This window comes from Cynocephalus volans, chromosome 3 (genome assembly GCF_027409185.1).
Source record: "Cynocephalus volans isolate mCynVol1 chromosome 3, mCynVol1.pri, whole genome shotgun sequence".
Taxonomy (NCBI): Eukaryota; Metazoa; Chordata; class Mammalia; order Dermoptera; family Cynocephalidae; genus Cynocephalus; species Cynocephalus volans.
The window spans coordinates 65,643,966-65,667,026 of NC_084462.1; the positions used below are offsets into that span (position 1 = coordinate 65,643,966).

Below are 23,061 nucleotides of genomic sequence, written 5' to 3' on the forward strand. Positions count from 1 at the left end.
GCGCTCCGCCCGCCGTGCGTCCGTGCGTGAGTCCGGCCCCCGCGAGTTCCGGAGCGGCCCGCGAGCTCACACCCGGCTTCTCTTCAGCTTTAGTCTGAGCCACTCCATCGCCATTATGATAGGCGCTGCTCTCCGCCGCTGCGCCGTAGCCGCAGCCGCCCGGGCCGGCCTTGGAGGTCTCCTGCACCCCGCCCTGGCCCCCGGCCCCGCCGCCGGTAAGGCCCCTGCCTGCAACTGCCTGCTCCCGCGTGTCCTTGCGGTGACCTGGCCCCCGCCGCCACTCGAGGGCAGGCTCCCCCCGCGGCCTAGCCTCTGCCCTGAGAGCCGGCGGCCGAACCCAGTGACCGCGGACCGCCCTGGCCGCCGCCTCGGTTTGTGGAGGACATGAGGGCGCGCCCCTGGGGTCTCCCTTTCTGCGACTTCCTGGCGCGGGCACCGCCGTCGGGTCAGGTGTGGACCTTCTGAGGGCGCCGAGGAGGGGGCGCGGCGCTCCCCTTCGGCCCCCGGGCCTGACCATGCCCCGGCCCCGAGCCCGTGGCCAACTGACCGGGAGTGGCCACCGCCGGCCTGCAGCGCCTCGGCGAAGGTGACATTGAGCCTCGGGGCGCGCCGCTCAGGGTAGGGGCGGGGGTGGCCCCTCCGGGGACCCTGGCACCGCCATCCGCACCCAGCGTCTCCAAGGACACAGTATCCTTTTTTTTTTTTTTTTTTTTAAAGCAGGCATTTCTCGATTAATGTTTTGTGTGTCACCTTCACAGCCGTTCTGTCATTTTTAGGGACTGCTATGCCACGTTCTAATTCATCCACATTTAAAATAGACACGTGTGATTGTTTTCTCCCATCTGGAAGAGAGCCTGAATATTGATAAGCTTATGATAAGAATATTACTGTTTCGAAAATTGGGTACCACAGTCCTAGGAGTGCTGGGCTTTACAAACATGGCAAAGCTTCATGGTTTTTTCCCCTTCGGATTAGAATCCTGATGGTTGTAGTATAAAATGTGCTGCAAATTCTTGTCTCTTACTTTGCCTTCCGCTAACATGTTCTGGGAAGTTTTGTATCCAACACTGTCCTTTTTTTTTTTTTTTTTTTGGCGGCTGGCCAGTACGGCAGCACTGTACTTTTCACTGCAGTAACTGCACTTTGACCTTGGTCTGTGATGGCAGTACATCTGCTACATTATGAAATTTAGCTCCTGTGCATGTTTATTTAAACATAACTCAGAAACTCAAACGACTAATAACGTTGTTCACTTAACTGTTTGGGTTTTTTTTAACTAGACACTTAAGAACCTAAAGAATATGTTTCTTTCTTTCTTTTTTTTTTTTAAAAGATGACCAGTAAGGGAATCTTAACCCTTGACATGGTGGTGTCAGCACCACGCTCTCCAAGCGAGCGAACCAGCCATCCCTATATAGGGGTCCGAACCCATGGCCTTGGTGTTATCAGCACCACACTCTCCTGAGTGAGCCACGGGCTGGCCCTAAGAATGTTTCACTTCATTCGATTTAGACTTTATCATTTATAATTTATCATAGAACAGTAAGGCTGGAGTGCACTTTAGAGACCATGGAGACCATCTTATTTCTTCTAGAAGAAGAAACAGAGGCCCACCTTCGGAAACTGACTACTTCATTAGTGGTGGAACCATTTTATGTTTCTTAGCTATAGTTGTTAGGTTTGGCCCATCCTGATACTTGTCAGATTTTGTAGTTTTTTGATTCTTATCTAATTGCCAAAGTAGCAAATACTATTTAAATTTTTTCATATAGATACATTTTGGGAGGTTTCTGTTGACCTCTTCAAAAGAATTGCTGCATTTTATGGCAGGGAAGTGGCAGAGGTTTTTGGCAAACCACAGATTAAGGAGATTCTTCTTTTTTCAGTGGTTTAGGTGTTCTGTTCTCCCTCCTGAGTATGATTTATAAACCGAAAGCTTTAAGTGTTTGTCCCATAGACCTAAATATTTGCCACAAGGAGTCAGTATTGGTTACAAGTGGTGTCAGCTCTTTCTGTGTGACCTTGGATATGTTACTTAATCTTCTTAAGCCTCAGTTGCCTCATCTCTAAAATCAGCATAATTGGGGTAGTTGTGAGGTTTAAGTGAGATAATGTAACTCTTAGCACCTTGCCTGGCACAAATGCTTTGTTATAGTGTATTTCATTTTTGCATACTATAGGTTGGGATTTGTTATCAGTATGAGACTGAAGAGATTTTATGAGATTGAAAGTAAAAAAGAGTTAAGGTTCTTGGATGAGGCTATCCAAGTTAAATGAGAGTATATTGAAGAAGTCTGAAGGGGTTGCTTCAGATTGGCTCTGTTTAAGTAGCAACTCAAATTCCTTATTTGGTTCATGAAGAAGCCTCCAACTTGAAACATAATTGTTTCGCAGTAACTCCTGTGATTAAATGTTTTAACTAATGGTTGGGTTCTCTGATCAGCTCTTAAAACAATTGAAATCCTGGCTTCTACAGCTTTACCCTGCAAGCTGGGAAGACCTGGATGGGTGGAAGGAGCTTTCTCTCTCTTGGTGCAGTGCTCAATTTAAGCAGCACTTCCTATTACCTTCCAACCTTCTTTTCTGCACCACTCCCACATTTCCAGGTTCTGAACTTTAGGCCCTCAAGGTCCAAGGCTGGTCTTAAGCCTTGCACCGTCAACAGTCTTAGTAACCCTGCAGTTGAACTTGTTAACATGCTCCTCACAATATTTGCTGCCATCCCTCATTCCTAGAATTACCACCATCAAAATGTCCATCCTTTGGGCCTTGTCCGAGCTGATTAATTATTAAATGGAAAGTCATCTGACTTAATTTAAACCCAAGGGATTAATAGCCCCTTGTTTTTTAAAATATATTTACTTTTTAATTTTTATTTTAAATAGAGCGTTTAACCGAATGCCAAAAAGCAGTGTTAGAAATAGCTTGTTCGAAATGTCCCTGTTTTTCACAACAGCTTCCCTTTTCCTACTCTGGAACCTTCAGGTTGTATAAAAGCACTGAGTAATTGTTTTCCAGAATAGTTGGCCTTACAAGCCTCAAAGCTATGTGGAGGGCCAGCCCATGGCTCACTCGGTAGAGTGCGGTGCTGAGAACACCAAGGCCTCGGGTTCGGATCCCATATACGGATGGCCGGTTCGCTCACTGGCTGAGCGTGGTGCTGACAACACCAAGTCAAGGGTTAAGATCCCCTTACCGGTCATCTTTAAAAAAAAAAAAAAAAAAAAAGCTATGTGGAAATGCTGCATAGTTATCCCTTCGTATCTGTGGGGGATCAGTTCCAGGACCTCCCTCAGATACCAAATCTGTGGATGGTCAAGTTCCTGATATAAAGTGGTGTAGTATTTGCATACAGCATATGTATATCCTCTGTTATGCTTTAAGTTATCTCTAGATTACTTATAATAGCTAATACAATGTAAATGCTGTGTAAATAGTTGTTATACTGTATAGTTTAGGGAATAATGACAAGAAAAAAGTCTATACGTGTTCAATATAGGTGCAATTTTAAAATATACATGTTTGATCCATGATTGGTTGAATCCACAAATGTGGATCCCACAGATGTGGAAGGCCGACTCTACTTAAGTGGGATGGTGTGTGTATGGAAAGGATGCCTATATATATTACAAAAAAAAAAAAAAATGCTAAGCTTATGGGGGACATGTCCATAGCTAAGAGAATAGATTCTGCCCAACCCATTACTAGAATTAGGAATAAAATTTATACCATGTAGAAGAGTTTGTTTTCGCCCTCCTTGAAGAGAGGTATGTTCCCAGTGCATGCTTGGTATTCTAAACAGTTGTTTTAATAAAAAATTTTTTCAGATTCAACCAGTCTATAATTTGGTTTACAGAAGAGAGGTGATCAAATCATTGAAGATTATGATCTCCTTGACTTGGATTTGCAGTTGCTGGTCATCTTTTTCAGTTAGAAAACAAAGCTGGTACTTATCTAGTTAAATTCATGCTCAGCAGTAAGCAAAAGGAATTGGTTATTATTATTATTATTATTATTATTTATTATTATTTTTTTTTAAAGATGACCGGTAAGGGGATCTTAACCCTTGACTTGGTGTTGTCAGCACTACGCTCACCCAGTGAGCTAACCAGCCATCCCTGTATGGGATCAGAACCTGTGGCCTTGGTTTTATCAGCACCACACTCTCCCGAGTGAGCCACAGGCCGGCCCAGGAATTGGTTATTATTATGAAACACTTTTCTGGGTAGAAGGAAAGGTAAACTTAATAATTACTTCTGGGGAGGGAGTACATATATTCTCATTTTTCTTGGGTAAATACTTAAAGAGTGGAATTACAGGGTTATATGGTAGGTGTGTGTTTAACCTGATAAGAAACTGCTTAAACAGGGCCGACCCTGTGGCTCACTTGGGAGAGTGCGGCTCCTGGAGCGCAGCGGAGCTGGGAGCGCTGAGGCTGCGGGTTTGGATCCTATATAGGGATGGCGGTGCACTCACTGGCTGAGTGCGGTGCTGGCCACACCAAGCCAAGGGTTACGATCCCCTTACAGGTCACAAAAAAAAAAAAAGAAAGAAAGAAACTGCTTAAACAGCCTTACAAAGTGGTCACATTGTTTTACAATTGCACTTTAACTACTCAGTTTAGTTTTTGAAAAAGATAGGTTATAAATTCTTGATGACAGTGGATTAGAGAGTTGTTGTAATCTATACATTCTGATATATTAAATGTAAATATTAGTTGTGTAAGGCTTATTAAATATCCATGTAGCTTTGATGCTTTGATTCAATGTTTGTACTTATCAGATACATTGAGGTCTAGAAAACCATTCTTTTTTCTTGTCATAGAAATTAAGACATGTCCACATTCAGTCCATTTATATACATATCTTCATTCTGGGATAGATAATTTGGATTATATAGGTAATTTAGACCTAAATTATCTATGCAATCCAAGATTGGGACTTATGGTATGATCCTGTGAGACTAATGTGGGAAGATTGGGACTTGTGATGTGACTGTGTGGGACTAATGGCAGGTATTTTGCTACAGGCACAAATGGTAATTTAAGTGAGAATCATTTCACTTGATATAGCAGTGACAGTCCATCTCCAGAACAGACTAGTTTCCCATATTTGTGTTTTCTTCTTTTTTTCCCCCACTGTTCTTCATGCTAGTTATTACATTAAGGATATATAGGATATTCTAACATTTAAATTTCAGAGTATTCTTTTGCAGGGGGGTGGGGGTGTGGAAAGATGGAAAAATAGCCTTAGGGGATCCAAACCCTTGACCTTGCTGTTAACAATACCACTCTCACCAACTGATCTAACCGGCTTTCCAAATATTCTTAAACTATAGTGTTTAGAGGTTTCTGGGTGAGGTTTCTAAAAAAATATTGTTAAGAAGGCTTTAAAAAAAACAAACTAGAAATTATACCAAGTTTGGCTAAAACAGACAATAGAAAATGTGATTCAGGGCCGAGCCCGTGGCGCACTTGGTAGAGTGCTGCGCTGGGAGCGCGGCAACGCTCCCGCCGCGGGTTCGGATCCTATATAGGACTGACCAGTGCACTCACTGGCTGAGTGCCGGTCACGAAAAAACGACAAAAAAAAAAAAAAAAAGAAAATGTGATTCAAAGTATGTTTTATTCTATAAAGTATGTTTTCCATAATTCGGAGATTACTTAATACATCCATCCATGCATCCATCCATCCATCCATCCATCCATCCATCCGTCCATCGTGGTTGGCCAGTATGGGGATCTGAACCCTTGACCTTGGTGTTACAACACCAAAATTTTTTTTTTTTTTTTTTTTTTTAAAGATGACTGGTAAGGGGATCTTAACCCTTGACTTGGTGTTTTCAGCAGCAGGCACTCCCAAGTGAGCTAACTGGCCATTCCTATATAGAGATCCGAACCCATGGCCTTGGTGTTATCAGCACCACACTCCCAAGTGAGCCATGGGCCGGCCCCTACAGCACCAAGTTCTAACCAACCAACTGAGCTAACCAGCCAGCCCCTAATTAAGACATTTTTAGACAACAGTTACTTTATAGCTATCATTTATTGAGTAACTACCAGGTGCTAAACCCTGTGCAAAGTGTGACCTGCTTTCAAATTTAATCTACTAAAGTGGTGGTATCCTCATTTTACAGATTAGGAAAATGAAATTTGAGTTAATTTTCTCAGGATCAAATAATGAGAGAGAGTGAAGAGCCCAGAGGTGTTTGATCACTAGACTGTACTGCATCCTAAGACCCAAAGATAAAATTTCCTGCCTCCTATACCCCCACCTGTTACAGAAACTCTTTAGAAGGAATCCAGATCTTCTGACTCCCAATTCGGTGTCCATTTGACAAGCAGAAAGAAAAAATGGAAAGGCATTTCATACTACACTGTAAAGGGTATATTGATTGGGAACAGAATGCTAACGGCAGGAAAAAACATGAAAATGGTTGTGTGTCCTGTTTTCTTAGCAGTGTTATATTAAAAATCTCCCTTCTTAGAAATCTTTTAAAGCAGTATTTTTTTTGCATTGGGTATAGATCAAAGGGCATGTTTTTCCATAGGGGATTTATCAAAATCTCCAGGTAGGGGAATGTAGTTTGATAAAACAATTTTTTAAATTACCATTGCTTTGTCAGGATGTGCAATTTATTTTAGAATATAATGGAGAGCATGAGGTTTTTTAAAAGTGTCAAAAAATGTTATCAGCACCATGCTCTAACCAAGTGAGCCAATCAGCCAGCAGTAAAATATGTTATAAATTTGCTTCAGGAGCTGGTGGTTAGCTCACTCAGTTAGAGCACAGTGCTGCTCACACCAAGGTCAGAGGGTTCAGATGCCCACACTGGCCAGCTGCCAAAAAAATTTTTTTTTTTGCTTAAGAAATAGAATGGACATTTTGAATTAGGAATTAAAAATGTAAAAATTTAAATATGAAAGTATGGAAAGGAAGGAATGGCTGGCTTGTTTGCTCAGTTGGTTAGAACACAGCCATATAACACGAAGATCACTGGTTTGGACTACTGTACTGTCCAGCAGCACAAAGAAAGAAAGAAAGTTTTTCTCTCCCAAAGATAACCACTGTTAACCATTTAAAAAACAAATAAACAAAAGGGAACCACTGTTAATTTCAAACTAGTATTACAACATGGGTCAGAGAGGGAAGCATAAACATACCTATATAATATTTTTTGTTCTATTTGCTTTTCTTTGGTAGAAAATTTTAAAGATATCTTTCTATATCAATACATAAGATTTATTTCATTTGACCTGCTGAATATTTTTTCTGCCACTATGCATATAGTTGATTCAAAACTTAATGCATTAAAAACCAAAAAAACTTAAAAAAAAAAAAAAAGAGAGAAAACAAAACTTAATGCATTGAACAAGATATATCAAGTACTATTTTTGTATAATGAAGTTATTGCTTTTTCTTCCTTGTAGTTATCCAGTCATTTCGCTGCTATTCTCATGGGTCAAATGAGACAGATGAGGAGTTTGATGCTCGCTGGGTGACATACTTCAACAAGCCAGATATAGATGCCTGGGAATTGCGTAAAGGTAATTGGAACATAGACATATTTTTCTGTTTTGGTGTATAAATATGAACTGTTTCCACTATGTTGCAAGCAACTATTTTGAAAACACACATTATGTAAACTGGTTATCATAATGCAACTTGCAGTTAGGGAAGTTTAAAGCTTCTGTAGTGTTTTCCATAAAGCAGGAATTTAAAGCAGGCACTATTGATATTTTGGGCCATATAATTCTTTGTTGTAAGGGGCTTTCTTTTGCATTACAGGATGTTTAGCACCATCCTTGGCCTTTGCCCTCTAGATACATACACATACACACACACACACAGTTGTGACAACCAAAAATGTCTCCAGACATTGCCCGGTGTCCCCTGGGGGACAAAATCACTCCTGATTGAAAACTACTACTATAGTGATAGGGCTAGGTGAGCAAGAGTTAACATGTTTGTACCTTTCAGGTAATTTACACAAGCAGTCATTTGGTTCTCCTTCCCTCTGGGTAATGGTTTGGGGGTTTTTTAATACTCAGTTATGAATTGTCTTGCCCTGAATAAGTGTCCAGTCTAAGTAAGCTAGAACTTGTTTTTCCTAAATTTGCAGGTTGACATTTAACAAGTATTGTTAATGAAACTAGTCACTAATTTTAAGTGTAGGGTAATTTATCTCAGACCAAGAATTCAGTCTCTATGATTGTATTCTAGCATTATATTTGTTGATGTCGTTTATTTAAATATTTTTTTATTTTTTGGCAGCTGGCCGGTACATGGATTGAACCCTGGACCTTGGTGTTATCAGCACCATGCTTTAACAAACTGAGCCAACTAGCCAGCCCCATGTTTGAATATTTTAAAATAATAAAAGCAAGAAACCTAAGTGCTTTAAGTTTCTCTGCAGGAATATAATGACTCCATTTTGCTACAACCAGGGAAATTCTTACTGAATAATCTTGAGCAGAAGTAATGAAAACAACAGTAATTCTACGTTTGCATTAAGAATCTTAAATTTTATGATTTGTCATTTTGTGTAGATACAAAAGTAATCATGCCAAATCATTTTCTAGTTGAATGTTTATGAGTCTGTGTACTAACGTTTCTCTATAATATCTCCTTAATGTCCTCATTTGGGCTTCATTAACTGTCCTTCAGGATTTCTCTGGTTGTTTTTAGATTATTTTCCAATCAGATCTGGTTTGTGTTTTTGTTGTTGTTGTTGTTTGTTTTTTAAAAAGATGACCAGTAAGGGGGTCTCAACCCTTGGCTTGGTGCTGTCAGCACCACGCTCAGCCAGTGAGCGAACCGGCCATCCCTATATAGGATCCAAACCCATGGCCTTGGTGTTATCAGCACCACACTCTCCCGAGTGAGCCATGGGCTGGCCCCTAAATCAGATCTGTTTTAAAGCATCCAAAATAAGTACATTGTACAAAGGATTAAAGATACTAGTTTAAAATGACTCTCTTGTTTGAATAGAAAGCAGCCCATTATTTTGAAAGTAGTGTTAACATTTAAGGAAATACTTGGGTTTTTTTCCTTCAATCTTCATGGTGTTGTGTAGTTCTTTCTTTTCACTAATTGACTGGAAGATCACTGTGATCTTATCATCTAGAATTTGTTAAAAATACATTCTCTGATTTTATAGATAATAGAGGCCCAAACAGGTAACATCCCACGTTTGTGATTCAGTAAAAATATACATAACTAGCTGGGCATGGTGGCTTGTACTTGTAGTCCCAGCCTCTTGGGAGGCTGGGGCAAGGGGGATCGCTTGAGCCCAGGAATTCTGGGCTGTAGTGTGCTATGTGAATCAAGTGTCCATACTAAGTCTGGCATCAATATGGTGACCTCCCAGGGGCAGGGGACCACCAAGTTGTGTAAGGAGGGGTGAATCAGCCCAGATTGGGAAGGGAGCGGGTCAGAACTCCTGTGCTGATCAGTACAGGATGGCGTCTGTGAGTAGCTACTGCACTACAGCCAGGGTAACACAGTGAGTCCCTGTCTTTAAAAAATACATATATAGATAGATATAGATACAGATGCCGATTGTAGTATCTGATTTAAACTAAATTGTAGTTTAAATGAGAATATTCCTGGTTGACATGGCCCCTCTTTTTAATTTGACAGGGATGAACACGCTTGTTGGCTATGATCTGGTTCCAGAACCCAAAATTATTGATGCTGCTTTGCGGGCATGCAGACGATTAAATGATTTTGCTAGTGCAGTTCGCATCCTAGAGGTTGTTAAGGTCAGTGAAATTACAATACTAAAATTGTACTGGAAGCGGGTGGGTCATTGATCAGGTATCCGCATATTCTGTGTTTTTGAATACGTTAAAAAACCTAAATTAGTTCTTATATAGCTGGAGGGAATATACGTTGCAGTTACAATCTTTTAGAAGACAATTTGGCAGCATTTATGCAAGGCCTTAAAATTGTGCATGATAACCTTTTGTTCAGCAGTTCCATTTGAGAATTTTTTTATTTTGGCTGCTGGCCAGTATGGGGATCCGAACCCTTGACCTTGGTATTTCCAGCACCATACTCTCCCAAGTGATCTAACTGGCCAGCCTGAGAATTTATCTTAAGGAAATAATTAAGGGTGTACAAAGGTTTATCTACAAAGAGTTTTTGCCATTTTGCTATTTGTAATATGAAATTAAATATTATTAGTGGCTCCTTAACTGCTCCCAGAACCAGTTATTACTGCACAACTATAGTATTGTAGAAATGTGTTTGACATTAAACATATTTGTGTAATTTTTGTTCTATTTGTTTTTGGAAGTTAAGTTTATTATATGAGGATAGTACACAAAATACATTCACCATGACTAGAAAGGTAGGACCAATGAAGGACCAAATGTAGGACTTATAAAAATATGGAACGCTTCATGAATTTGTCATCCTCGTGCAGGGACCAGGCTAATCTTCTCTGTATCGTTCCAATTTTAATGTATGTGCTGCCAAAGCCAGCACTATTTCTGTCATATTAACTGGAGAACATTATGAAACAGTTTTTGTGGTGTGAACTCTGCTTATTTTTTAAAAATACAGATAGATAAATGAAAATGTAGGAAGGTATATACTAATTTCCCTCACTCTTGTTTGGTTATAGCTTCTGTTTTTTTCTGTAATGAACATACAGAATAATACACTACATTTAAAATAAGAATTTTAATTTAATTTAATTTATTAATTATTTATTTTCTTTGTTTTTATTTTTTCTAAGCATTTTAATTTTGAAAAATACAGTTAGGAGACCTAGAATTTGTTCAAGGCAGGAGAATAGTTTGGCACTTCCTTAATTCATTTGACTTATATTTGCCTCTGGGGAACCTTGGGACAATACAGATATAATTATATGTTATGGTAAGTATTTATCAAAACTAGTATATATGAATAAACAAGCCAAAGTACTTTTTTTTTTTTTAATGTAGCCCTGCTACACACAAGGCCTCAAAAAATTGGTTTAAGGCTCAGAGTTGTTGCTGTCCACAGAAATATTTGGTAACAGGTGAAAGTTTTATACGATATGAAGAGAAAACAGAGTATCAATGTGCTTCTTCTGTACTCTCCCACAACACGCTGCTGACACCAAATGTGTGGGGATTTCTCCCCATCAGTAAGCAAGCAATCAGTTCTGCAGCAGATATCAACCGGGTGTCCTCCAATTCAATTTTGACACTGCTTATAGCGTTAGATCCCACAGGTTGAGGTCTTAGTCCCACAAGACTGCCCCTCACTTCTGATGCCAATCTCAGGCCCTAGGTTGTTTTACCTGTGCTTCTGACCAACCAACTATAAATCAGGGTTCCTATGACCCCCTCCTAGGGTTAGATTAATTTGCTAAAGTGGCTCACAGAACTCAAGGAAATAACTTATTTACGTATTATAAAGGATGTTGCAAAAGATACAGATGAAGAAATGCATAGGGTAAGGTATGGAAGAAGGGGTAGGGAGCATCCGTGCCCTTCCCGGGCATGCCACCCTCTAGGAACGTGCATATGTTCAGCTATCTGGAAGCTTTCTGAATCCTGTCCTTTTGGGGTTTTATGGAAGTTTCATTACATAGGCACGATTGAAATATGAACAAACCATGTAGAAATGTGATTGAACAAAAATCGTGTGATCTAATACTAATAGACTGAGTGGGGAAACCCAGCAAGGGCTGTTTATTCAGATTCTTCTTGGCCTCTCTGTGCAGCATTCCTTGCTTCTGGGTATAGGACAGGACCCCTTCTGAATTTCCTTTTTTTTTTTTTTTTCCTTCCTTTTCTGTGGCTAGTTGATCCAGGGATCCAAACCCTTGACCTTGGTGTTATAACACCATGCGCTAACCAGCTGAGCTAACTGGCCAGTTCCTGAATTTCATTATGGCCAGCTCCAAGACAGAGAGATAGGGGAAGATTAGTGTCCTGCCTTGAGGAGCCAGGAACCGTGGATGAAAACCTACATGTTTATATATCATAATATCATAAGAAACCTAGAATTTGGTGAAGACAGAAGAATAGCAGCTTAGACTAGTCAGTTAGCTCAGTTAGAGTGTGGCCTGGTAACACCAAGGTCAGTGGTTCAGTTCCTTGTACTGGCCAGCCACCCAAAAAAAAGAATAGTAGCTTAGCACCTTCTTAGTTCATTTGACTTTTTAATATTTGCCCTTCAGGAACCTTGTGACAATACAGATTTAATTACAGGTATAATTATATGTTATAGTGTGTATTTGTCAAAACTCTCTTGCCCTGGATATATGTATTCTCTAAGTGCAACTCCATGAAAAGACATGGTCTGTAAGAAAGAAATTCAAGATCTGTCAGGGGTAAAGTGTGACATTACATTATCTTTAATAGGTAAGATAATTAAGGGTTCTGTAGGCTATCAATCCATTTAGCACTGGTAGTTAATTCAGTTAGGGTCTCAAATTGGAGGCAAATTAAAAAACTTTTCATGTGTTAACTTAATTATTCCTGTTGTCTGCTGGGCATGTTTAATTACCTTCACAAAATTCTGTCATCACCACCTTCTTTTCCAGTAATTCCAGGCTTTTAAATGGTCTTTCTGGATTTAGTCTAATTGTCTTACTTATTCTCAAGGTATCTTAAAAACCTACCTTGAACAGTGCCTATTTAAGTTGTCCTCTTTACTGAACAAATGTGTTAACTTAAAAGTAGATGACCCAGGCTGGCCAGTTAACTCACTTGGCTAGAGTGTAGTGCTGATAACACCAACATCAAGGGTTCAAATCCCTGGACCAGCCAGCTGCAAAAAAGAAAAAGGAAAGAAAAGAAAAGCTTTCTTAAGTTCAGTTTGTTAATAGATATGGCTTTTCAGAGAGTTAAATGTGAATATTCTCTTTGCCATCAGGACAAAGCAGGACCTCATAAGGAAATCTACCCCTATGTCATCCAGGAACTTAGACCAACTTTAAATGAACTGGGAATCTCCACTCCAGAGGAACTGGGCCTTGACAAAGTGTAAATCCCCATGGGTAAGCAACACACCACTGAACAAGGTAGGAGAAGAATCCAGGGAGGGGCGGGTGGGGAAATTTAGAAAGTACCAATGATGATAAATTTAAGGAGCTAAAGTTGTTTCTAGTTGTTATTGTTCTCTTACTGGTATAAAGGCAAGTATAAAAACCTCTTTAATTAAAAAATATGTATATAAGATATTTAAAGCATAAAGAATACTATATGGAATAATATAGTGAACCTATGTACCTGCACCTAGATTTTTAGATATTATTTTGCCACATTGGTTTTGGTTGTGCCCCCCTTTCCCCCGAAGAAATGACTGGTTTCATGTAGAATTGGAGCCTTCTGTGTGCCCTTCCTTAATTACAGTCCTTTATCCTCTCAACCTATTAGTAACCCAGTGCATACAAGGTGCTCATCATACATGTATTTGTTTATATTTTATTTTTAACAGCAGGGTTATATTAATTTGATGCTTTTGTTTTTGTGTGTCCAAGTTAGAATTTTTATAAGACACAAAATTTATAAGCAGTAACTCATTTTTTTTTTAAATTTAATAAACACTTATAGTGTATATAGCTCTTACTGTGCCAGGTGCTGTTTTAAGTGCTCTATAAATAAATATTACCTCATTTAATCCTCAACAGTCCTGCGAGGTAGTTAAAATTGTTATAATTATTCCCATTTTAGTGTTTTACTAATGAGGAATCTGACTCACCTTATCTAAGGTCACACAGCCAGTGATGTGAGCCCTGGAAGTCTGGCTTACTGGTGCCATGCATCTGGTATCTTATAAAACATAAAAGTTTCAATAAGAGTAGAAGGAGCTAATATTAGATCCCTTAGAAGATAAAGAAGCAAAGAGCCTGGTTAGTATATTGTTCATCAACACCCATTGAAACACATATAAAAAAACCTCAGTCCCTGTATTGGCCAGCTGCCTGGAAAAAAAACCAAAAACCCTCAGAACTCAATGAATCCCTACATTCAGTCTTCCTACTGACAAACTAAGCAGAAAATGCCTAAGGTCTTGTAATCCACTTTTGGGATCTCTTTTTAAAGCTTGCTTTAAAGCAGTGGTCTTTTCATTTTACCTTCGCTCACTCCTCACCAGCACAACCTCACTGAAGTCAGATAGCTCTTTATTTATTTATTTATTTATTTTTTAAAAAGGTGACCGGTAAGGGGATCTTAACCCTTGACTTGGTGTTGTCAGCACCATGCTCCGGCCATCCCTATATAGGAATCCGAACCTATGGCCTTGATGTTATCAGCACCACACTCTCCCAAGTGAGCCACGGGCTGACCCCAGATAGCTCATTTTTTATAATGCATGGAAAGGTTTTCTTGTGTGTTATTAAAGATTTTTGTGAGTACCTGGAGAAAACTAGGGGTTCAGAATAGAGGATTTCCTAGTTATATTTTTTGTTGTTTTATTGCAGCTGGCCAGTACAGGGATCAAATCCTGGACCTTGATGTTGTCAGCACCACGCTCTAATCAACTGAGCTAACGGGCCAGCCCTCCTAGTCTATTTTTGAAGCTCTTGTCTGTGGTTTATTCTTTACTGAACTCTTGAGAGGTTGTTTAAACTCTTATGCTTAATTTTAATTTTACCAAGTATTATTCCAAGGGGTTCAGAAGATCTTTGTTATATAGGATATATTCTAGCTGCAGTAACATATTTAAAAATTTTGTTTTTTCTTTTAAGCCAATTACCAAATACTTTTCTGTTTGGAAAAGACTAATCCAGTAATTACCAGTGGTATAAATGATGAAAAAATCACCAAGCTAGTCCCTTGTGAGTTGTCTGTAGGCAGGATTAAAAGCAGCAAAGGCTATAGAGAGACAGTGATTTCTCTGGATTTTTGCTCTAAAGTTTATTTTTAATAAGATTTCTACCTTTATTCTTTTCTGGCTAACTCTGTGTGTTCTCTTACAGATGGATTTATTGCTATGACTACTTGATTTTAAAGTCACCTGGAAATACCGAGGAGAGCATATTACCTTATTTGAACAAGTTTTCTTTTATTGAGTACCAAACCATGTAATGGTAGCTTGGACTTTAATAAAAGGGAAATGAGTTTGAACTGAAATTAAGTTTGTTCTATGTGTTTGCATTGAGAATCAAAAAATAAGATGCTATTGGGCCATTGGTTTCATAGTTTTGTTGCCTTCTTACATGCTGAAAGAACTGCTTTAATTCTCTGGAAACCATCTGACATGAAAGTCAGTTATATCACATATTTCTAAATTTTGGTCAGGCTAGGTCAGTCATCTGCATTATTAGAAACATGGATATTGTGATAAGCTTTTTGTAAATGCTGATTTTTAAATCTCTTACAGGTTGTTATAGCTACACTTTAGACTGCAAAAAATAAGCCCTACCTTTTAACTTGCACATATTATATATATATATATATATATTTTTTTTTTTTTTTTTTTTTTTTTTTTTTTTTGGTCGTTTTTTTCGTGACCAGCACTCAGCCAGTGAGTGCACCGGTCAGTCCTACATAGGATCCGAACCCGCGGCGGGAGCGTCACCGCGCTCCCAGCGCAGCACTCTACCAAGTGCGCCACGGGGTTGGCCCGATATTATATATTTTTTTAATTTCTAAGATGGGGCAGGCAAACTGTGGTCCATGGGCCAAATCCAGCCCACTACATATTTTGTTTTTGTTTTGTTTGTTTTTTGGGCAGCTGGCCAGTAAGGGGATCCTAACCCTTGACCTTGGTGTCATAACACAACTATCTGTTTTCGTACTGCCCACAAGCTAAGAATTATTTTTACATTTTAATTTTTTTATTTTTATTTTTTTATTTTTTTTTAAAAGATGACCAGTAAGGGGATCTCAACCCTTGGCTTGGTGTTGTCAGCACCACGCTCAGCCAGTGAGCGAACCGGCCATCCCTATATAGGATCCGAACCCGTGGCCTTGGTGTTATCAGCACCGCACTCTCCCGAGTGAGCCACGGGCCGGCCCTTTACATTTTTAAATGTGTGAAAAATCAATAAAAATATTCCATGACATATGAAATTTAAGTGAAATTCAGAATTTAGTGTCCATAAACAAGGTTTTATTGGAATGTAGCTATAATCATTCATTTGCATGTCTATGTCATAGCCATATCTATGGCTACTTTGTTTGCTTTTATAAAAATTGTGATAAAATATACATAGTATAAAATTTACCATCTTAACCTTTTTTTTTTTTGCAGCTGGCTGGTGTGGGGGTCTGAACCCTTGACCTTGATGTTATAACACCACAGTCTAAACCATTTTTTTGGTGTGGGGAGAAGCGGCTGGCCAGTACAGGGAATGATAAATTTCTTACTCCTATCACATGTTTCTGTGCCCCATCTTACCCTCAAACACAGACCCACTAGTCAAATTGGATTGACTCTTTTGCTGTGCTGGAGAAAGTAGGTACATCTTTTAGCTTGTTGGATTCTGGCTCTACCTAAAGAGAGTAGATGGTAATTAAGAGGATCCTTCCACAGCTTGACTTGGATGGGTGAGGCTTCTACCCTAGCAGAATGGGGTCTCTAGCTTTTTCCTTCCCTTCCCTTTTTAACAGGTAGGACTTATTTTTGCAGTCTAATGTGTAGCTTTAAAAGTCAGCATTTTTTCTCAACCATTTGGAAGTTGAGTTGCAGATGTGACGCTTCACCCCAAACACTTCAACAGATGTCTACAAATAAGGACTTTTTCTTCCTACATAACCACAATACTGTTATGCTTCAAAAAATTTGGCATAAAGTATACACAGTTCATATTGCTGAAGAGTCCAAGCCAGTGGTGTTGTAGAATGTCCTATAATCTGCTTCTGCCTGATTGTTGCCTCATTATTAAAACCCAGTTAAACATTTTTGGCCAAAATACTACATAGATGTTGTGAAATTCCAGTGATAGCCCCTCAGGAGTTACATGATGTCAGTTTGTCCTACCAGCTGATGGAAGGCAGAATAAATGTAGCTGTAAGGTGGCAAAATGGGATTTGGATTCAGACCTGTGCTCAAATCCCAACCTACTGCATAGCAGCCGTATGACTAGATAAGTTACCTACCGTTACTGTGCTGTGGTTTCTTACCTGAAAATGGGAGGGAGCTACCTTGCAGGATTATAATGAGAATGAAAGATTGTTAATATTGTTTTACTTGTTATTATTTTTTGGTTGTGCTTGGGAAAATGGCTTAAGCCTAGTCATTCTCTCCTAAGCTTTGCTGGCTCTCACTGCAGTTTTTCGTGTCTGTTTAACTGGGTTTCAGGGAGCTTGTCCTTAGCAGCACAAAAAGTCCATCTTCACATTTTGTAGAGGCATTGTCCAGTTTGCCATTTTCCTGCATTGGGGAAGTTTGGTTGAACACCAAAAGTGAGATGATTCTGTGCTGGGCTTGGCTCTCTATAGCTGTGGCCATGCCTTTGCATGTGCTAGCTTTCTTTCCAACATTTTAATTCTAAAAGTATCTTGTTTAGAGCAAGTGTTATGCTCTGGAAATAGATTCTGCACATTTCACAAAAACTTGAGGAATAAAGAGGACAGGCTTTTGAGGCAGACAAGGATTCAACTCTAATCTCTGCAACTTTGAGGCCTTAGGCAAGGCAACTCTTTGACCCTCGGTTTCTTTATACGTGAAGTGGGTATGACAGTGCCACATGAGGATATTGTGAGGATTGGGAAATCTCTTCTCTAGGGGGAGGTGGCATGCATTAATGTAGGGACAAAGGTGGGATAGGTGACCTGGGAGCCCAGAAAGACCTGCAAAATCATGGGCTCCATTTGTCAGTTATCTGTGCTCTACCAATATAATGGGATAAGTTCTTTGGGCTAGAGGTCGAAACCGGTGAGACTGGCTTCTGAGGAGGAGAGTCTCAGAGGGAAGTAGCAGGATAAAAAAGTGGTTGACATCCATCCCTTCTAATGTCTAACCCCAGATACTTGGCCTAGATGAATGGATTCAGCTCAGTGAACAGCAGAACCAGAATTCTCTACTGATGTTAGAGATTCATCTGTCCGAGGACTAAAGAAGTTTAGGGAATGGGTGGGATTCCCATGATTTGGAGCCAATGATGAAGGATGTGACTGCTCAGTGGGAGTAGAAGGGCCCAAAAGCCAGGGTGGCAGTTCTTGCTTAACGGTCAATAACCTCTCCCCAAGGACCTGCCACCTCCAACAACAAAGAAACAAGATGGGACTGGGAGATACCTTATCTGTGTCATCATTAGGTCTGCAGGACCTAGCATAGCACCTGCCATAGCATAGGAGATGAATAAAGCTTTGCTGAATGGAGGAGCTGAGGACACCCAGACCCAGCAGGGGTGCCAGCACAGTCACTGGATTACGGTCTGCATAGCAGGGGTAAGGAAGAGGGACTTTGTGCCATGAGCTATGGCAATACTTGCCGTGGAGCCTCATCTCCTTAGAACCTAGGGTTTGTTGTTTGTTTGGGGGAGTGGGGAGTAATTTGTTTTTCTTAGGTTCCTAATGAACAAAATTTCTTAAGTGGAAAAGGGAATTGCCGACATCCAGGCCAGGGTAGTTGGTCACAGCTATCACAAGATCACAATTTCTTCTTTAATAAAATGAGTTTACACATAGAATTTCTAAGACCTCTTCCAGCCCCAAGTCTATGATACTAATTAACTAAAAACTGAGAGGAAATAGGACATTCATTCAACAGATATTTATTACTATGACCTTGTGCTAAAAAACGAGAAATACAAAATGAACAAAGCAGTCTGCCCTTGGAGAGTGTAAAGTCAAATAAGAGAATAAACACTAAATCCTTAGAATGCTATGTGAAGTATGTGATGATAACATTTCTTGAGTACTTACTGTATGCCAGGTGCCATTCTAAGCACTTTCACAATTCTATTGGATAGGTTCTATTATCATCCCCATTTCTCAGGTAAAGAAATCGACACATAAAGAGGTTAACTTGCCTGAGCAAATCATCTGGCTACAGGGTCCATGTTCAATCACAAAGCAATTAACAACACTATTGATGGAAAACCAGGCAGGGACATGTATGAGGGCTGTCAGACTTTGCTACAACTTTCTGGTGATTTTGTGACATTGAGTTTTGATCACATTTTCTTTGTCTCTTGGTGAGGGCCCCATCAGTTTAACAGCATCGCCAGGAGAAAACCACTTCTCTGAAATCCACAGGGACCTGGGTTCAAATTCCAGATTTACCACTAAACTGGTGAATCTGATCAAGTTTAAGCTTCATTTTGTACAACAGGAATAACTACCCACCTTCATTGCGAGGTCATGAGGATTAAACATTAAATTGAGCCATAAGAAACTGCTGTTTCTGGAGGTGAAAAACAATCTGACATCTTGGGGTGGGGGGTGCAGGGTAGGGGGGGAATCTACCAAAATAATGTTTCCTTTGTGCTTGTGGTTTTTCAAAAACTCCAGCCCTAAATTCTTCCTTTCCTCCTATCCTGCTTAAGGCATAGTTCTGCCCAACAGTTTGGGTGGCCCTGGGGGCTAAGAGGTTGCACACTGTTGACCTATCCAGTGGAGACCAATAAATTAGCCACGGGACAACCTCATGAGATTGAAATTTGGCAGTTCCTACCAGGATCTGGGACTTCTTTCAGCCGCAGCACATCCCTTGGGGACCAGAGAAGTCAAGAGCTTTGACACAGTCCCTGCTGTACACAGCCTCGGAGTGCACTTTCACCCTCCTTTCCAGCGCCTATTTGCCTTTGTCACTGTAGGATGAGTAGCGACATTAGTTCCATTTTAAAATGTAAGGCTCGGTAGAGCATGGTGCTGGTAACACCAAGGTCAAGGGTTCGGATCCCCCTACCTGCCAGCCGCCATAAAAAAAAAAAGTGGGAACAGGCCTATAGTCAGGCGTCGTCCAAGGTCTCAGGAACCGCGTAGTGTTGGAAAGAACTTGGGGTCGAGTCAGATTGATGAGCTCAGGCACTGCCTCTAGTCGTGTCACCTCGCAAGGTCCTTGAAATTCTGGGGCCTGTTTCCTTTTCTGGAGAAGGGCACTGATATACCTCTCCTCCTCAATACTGCTTTTCTCAATCCAAAGCCTCCAGAGTCCGCTCTCAGGGAGCTCCAGCTGTGGCGAGATGACCCCCAGGAGACGCATCGAGGAGCGTGGAGGGCGCGCGCAAACCAGGGCGTAAACGGATGTCACCCGGCCGATGAACACCCGCGGCCCTCCATAAACATCAATACTTAATTTCGATTAGAGACAGAACTGAGCCTCGACATCACCAGGTTCGGATCGACTACAAGTTCCGTAGCTAGCCCCAAAAGCTAGATGGAAGCTGCTCAGCTCCCCGGAAGGGCGGAACAGTTGGGCCAACCCCCCAGCAGGCTGTGTCGGAAAGGTCCGCGCGTGGGCGGCCCGCATCTGCGCGCCGCCATCTTGCTAGAGGATAGCCCGCCCTCGCCCGAACGTTGGCTTGTTAGCCATGGGGCCGGCCTACGCCACCCGGCGGGGCGTGGCCAAGCCATGGCGACAGTAGGGCACGGTGGGCGCGCGGTGCCGGCGTCTGCCCCCGTTCCCCGGCCAGGTGGAACCCCGGACCGCACGGCAGGAGCTGCTGGGCCGCCCTTTGGGCGGAGCGGCAGCGGAGCTCTCCGGCCGGGGGAGCGCACCCCCGCGGCCGTGGAGAAGCGGGGGCCGTACACGGTGACGCGCGCACCTTCCGTTCAGGCCAAGCTGCGTGAGTGAGGCCGATGGTGGGGGGAGGGCTGCCGCGTTCTCAGGGCGGGCTCCCGAGCTCCGCTGGGCCTTGCCCCCAGAGGGAAGGGGTTAGGTGCAGCCCGCTCCCGCCCCCGGAAATCCGTCCGGAGAGAGCGGTATCCCGGCGTTGGAGAACCTCGGCGGAGTGGGCAAGACCCGGCTGATGGGGGCCCTTTGACTTCCAGAGAAGCACCGGGACCTGGCCAAGGCCGTTCTGCGGAGAAAAGGCATGCTGGGGGCCTCGTCGAACCGCCCAGACTCTTCAGGGAAAAGGTCTCAGCAGGCGCCACCTCTGTGCCGGCAGCTTTCCGAGAAAGCCCTAATCCTCAGGCTGGGAGACAGGGTGCCCACGTTTAAAGCAGAGCGAGTGATTTTCCTCACGGCAATCTGTCAGGTTCACTATCTTTAAAATGAGAAGAGGAACAGCCTCCTCTTTTCCTTTAAAGATGGGATAATAGGGAAAGGGCTTTGGAATAAAGGAGTTGTGTCAGTGCATAGGATCATTCACTGTCTTGAGTTTCTAAGTTAGGGAGGAGCAGGTGGCTGGAGTCTCCAGGAGTGATGGAGAACAATGTGGGAAAGACTAGTGCTGTTTTTTTGTTTTTTGTTTTTTAACAGAACAGTAAACTCTCAGAGCTGGATAGGACCTTATCCATTGCCTCCTTTTACCGATAAGAGCTGACACCCGGAAAGGTGAAAGGATTTGCCCAAGGACTTGCAGTTTTTCTGTCCTCTGGTTAAATCAGGCAGCGGGGTGGGCTGCTTTTCCTGGTTCATGAGAGGGGAGATGTGCTTTTTGTCAAGTGCAGTGGCTGAGGGAGTACATTTTCTGAAGAGCTGTAGCCAGATAGTTGTAAGCAGTGGTGGCTGCTTGACAGGTAGAGGGACAAGTCAGGAGTAGTGCAGTCAGTTCGTTCTCCGTAAGGGTTACGAGAACTCTGGCTTTCCTTGTGAAATGCTGGTGCTTTCATCTATGCCTGGTCTCTCCTCCTCCATCTCCCCTCAGGTCAGTGAAGTTTAAGAAGGGCTATACTGCTCTTAGCCAGAGTCCAGATGAAAACTTGGTGTCCCTCGACTCTGACAGGTGAGTGCTGCCCTTGGAAATACTCCTTGGGGAATGACTTGGATAAAACTGCAGATCGCTTGGTGCCTTTGCTTGTTCCGTCTCCTCCAAAGCCTTTCATGCACATTCCGGGGCTGTTCTCTTCTGAGCACTATCCCCCCAAGATGGCTTGGTTAGAAGACTCATAGGTAATCATGCTGCTGTAGGATTTGGAGCATCAGTGTTGTCCTGGGGGATCATCATGACCTATTAGGTCTGCACTGTCCCTGCTGGAGCCTATTGAAGCAGTCATTTTTATTCATGGCAGATTCTGGGCTTGAGTTCTATGGTGTGTAGTCTTTGCCTCCCAAGTCCTCCAGACACCCTTGCATGTGCTCCTCCTTGCCATTTGCAAATGCGCTCCACAGGCCTACCCCTGAACTGACTGTCGTCCTCTTCTTCTAGTGATGGGGAGCTGGAATCCAGATACTCCTCCGGGTATTCCTCTGCAGAGGCAAGTCCAGAGCGCTTTTCTGCCTGGGGCTGGGCTGCATGCAGCATCACCGCCACTGCCAAATGCTTGTTTGGTGCCTGCTGTGTGCACAGCACTATGCCAGACTTCCAGTTTGTTCTCTGATCTTCCATTCTGCCCTCTTCCCCCAGCAGAGGTATAGGTGTCTAAGGAGGGCTGTTGAAAATCCGGGAGACCATATACCCTCAGGGCTGGAAATGACCTCAAAAGTCTTCCAGACTACACTTAGAAAAGGAATCCTCTTGATAGATCCAAGCTAAGTATTTAGTAGCCTCTCGAATGCTTCTTATAATTGGGTACTCACTGACTTCAAGAAGCCTTGCTGCCCGCCTTCCTGCCAACACGTACACGATTCCTTCTTTGGGTAGCTCTTAGAGAATTCTCCCTTGTTAATCTGAAATGTTTCTTGCAGCCAGGAACATTGGTCCTAGGCCTGCCTTCCTGTGTCACACAGTAACTCTCTCTTCTTTTGACTTTTATCTGAGTTTACAATTTCCTGTTCCTCCCCTGCCTATCCTCCACCAAGCTTGCTTTCTTCCAGGCCAAACAACTTCTGTTCCTTCAGTTATTCCATTTATGGGAACTCAGATTGAGACACTCCTGGACTGGTCTTGTGGACATGTTTCCAGAGTGATTGTCCCAGACAGAAACACAGGGATGTAAAATTCTGGCTTGTGCAGCTTACTCCTTTTACGTGGTGAAATGCTGAGGTCATGGCTGTACACCACTGGTATTTCTTCCTTATTCTCCTGGAAATCCTTGACTAGCCTCTGAGTTTCTGC

General features: G+C 42.0%; 3 protein-coding genes and 2 non-coding genes across 8 annotated transcripts in view; 2 read left to right on the forward strand and 3 right to left on the reverse strand.

Moving 5' to 3' along the window:
* On the forward strand, positions 1–15,079 carry LOC134373513 (cytochrome c oxidase subunit 5A, mitochondrial). 2 transcript variants are annotated; one of them, XM_063091401.1, is made up of 5 exons: positions 1–215; positions 7,430–7,546; positions 9,642–9,763; positions 12,876–12,999; positions 14,926–15,079. In XM_063091401.1, the coding sequence occupies exons 1-4, from the start codon at positions 116–118 to the stop codon at positions 12,987–12,989; spliced, it is 453 nt and encodes a 150-aa protein (XP_062947471.1). In that variant the 5' UTR covers positions 1–115; the 3' UTR covers positions 12,990–12,999; positions 14,926–15,079. The 2 variants fall into 2 exon arrangements, with proteins under 2 accessions (XP_062947471.1, XP_062947470.1); XM_063091400.1 differs by having other exon boundaries at positions 5–215; positions 12,876–13,023.
* On the reverse strand, positions 10,388–10,490 carry LOC134374177 (U6 spliceosomal RNA). The gene has a single exon (XR_010023052.1). It is a non-coding gene; the product is annotated as a U6 spliceosomal RNA (small nuclear RNA).
* Positions 10,950–11,066, reverse strand: LOC134374150 (U5 spliceosomal RNA). The gene has a single exon (XR_010023026.1). It is a non-coding gene; the product is annotated as a U5 spliceosomal RNA (small nuclear RNA).
* MPI (mannose phosphate isomerase) overlaps positions 12,228–23,061 on the reverse strand; it is a 22,313-nt gene continuing 11,479 nt past the window's right edge. The window contains exon 8 of one of the 2 annotated variants that reach the window (XM_063091396.1): positions 12,228–12,770. In XM_063091396.1, coding sequence (XP_062947466.1) covers positions 12,750–12,770 — 21 coding nt within the window. In that variant the 3' untranslated portion in view covers positions 12,228–12,749. Of the gene's footprint in view, positions 12,771–18,327; positions 23,058–23,061 lie in introns of those variants that run through there. The other variant, XM_063091397.1, reaches the window with a different exon arrangement.
* Positions 20,376–23,061, forward strand: part of FAM219B (family with sequence similarity 219 member B) — a 6,098-nt gene continuing 3,412 nt past the window's right edge. For both annotated transcript variants that reach the window (XM_063091398.1, XM_063091399.1), the window contains exons 1-4: positions 20,376–20,685; positions 20,891–20,978; positions 21,712–21,789; positions 22,213–22,261. In XM_063091398.1, coding sequence (XP_062947468.1) covers positions 20,472–20,685; positions 20,891–20,978; positions 21,712–21,789; positions 22,213–22,261 — 429 coding nt within the window. In that variant the 5' untranslated portion in view covers positions 20,376–20,471. The remainder of the gene's footprint in view (positions 20,686–20,890; positions 20,979–21,711; positions 21,790–22,212; positions 22,262–23,061) is intronic.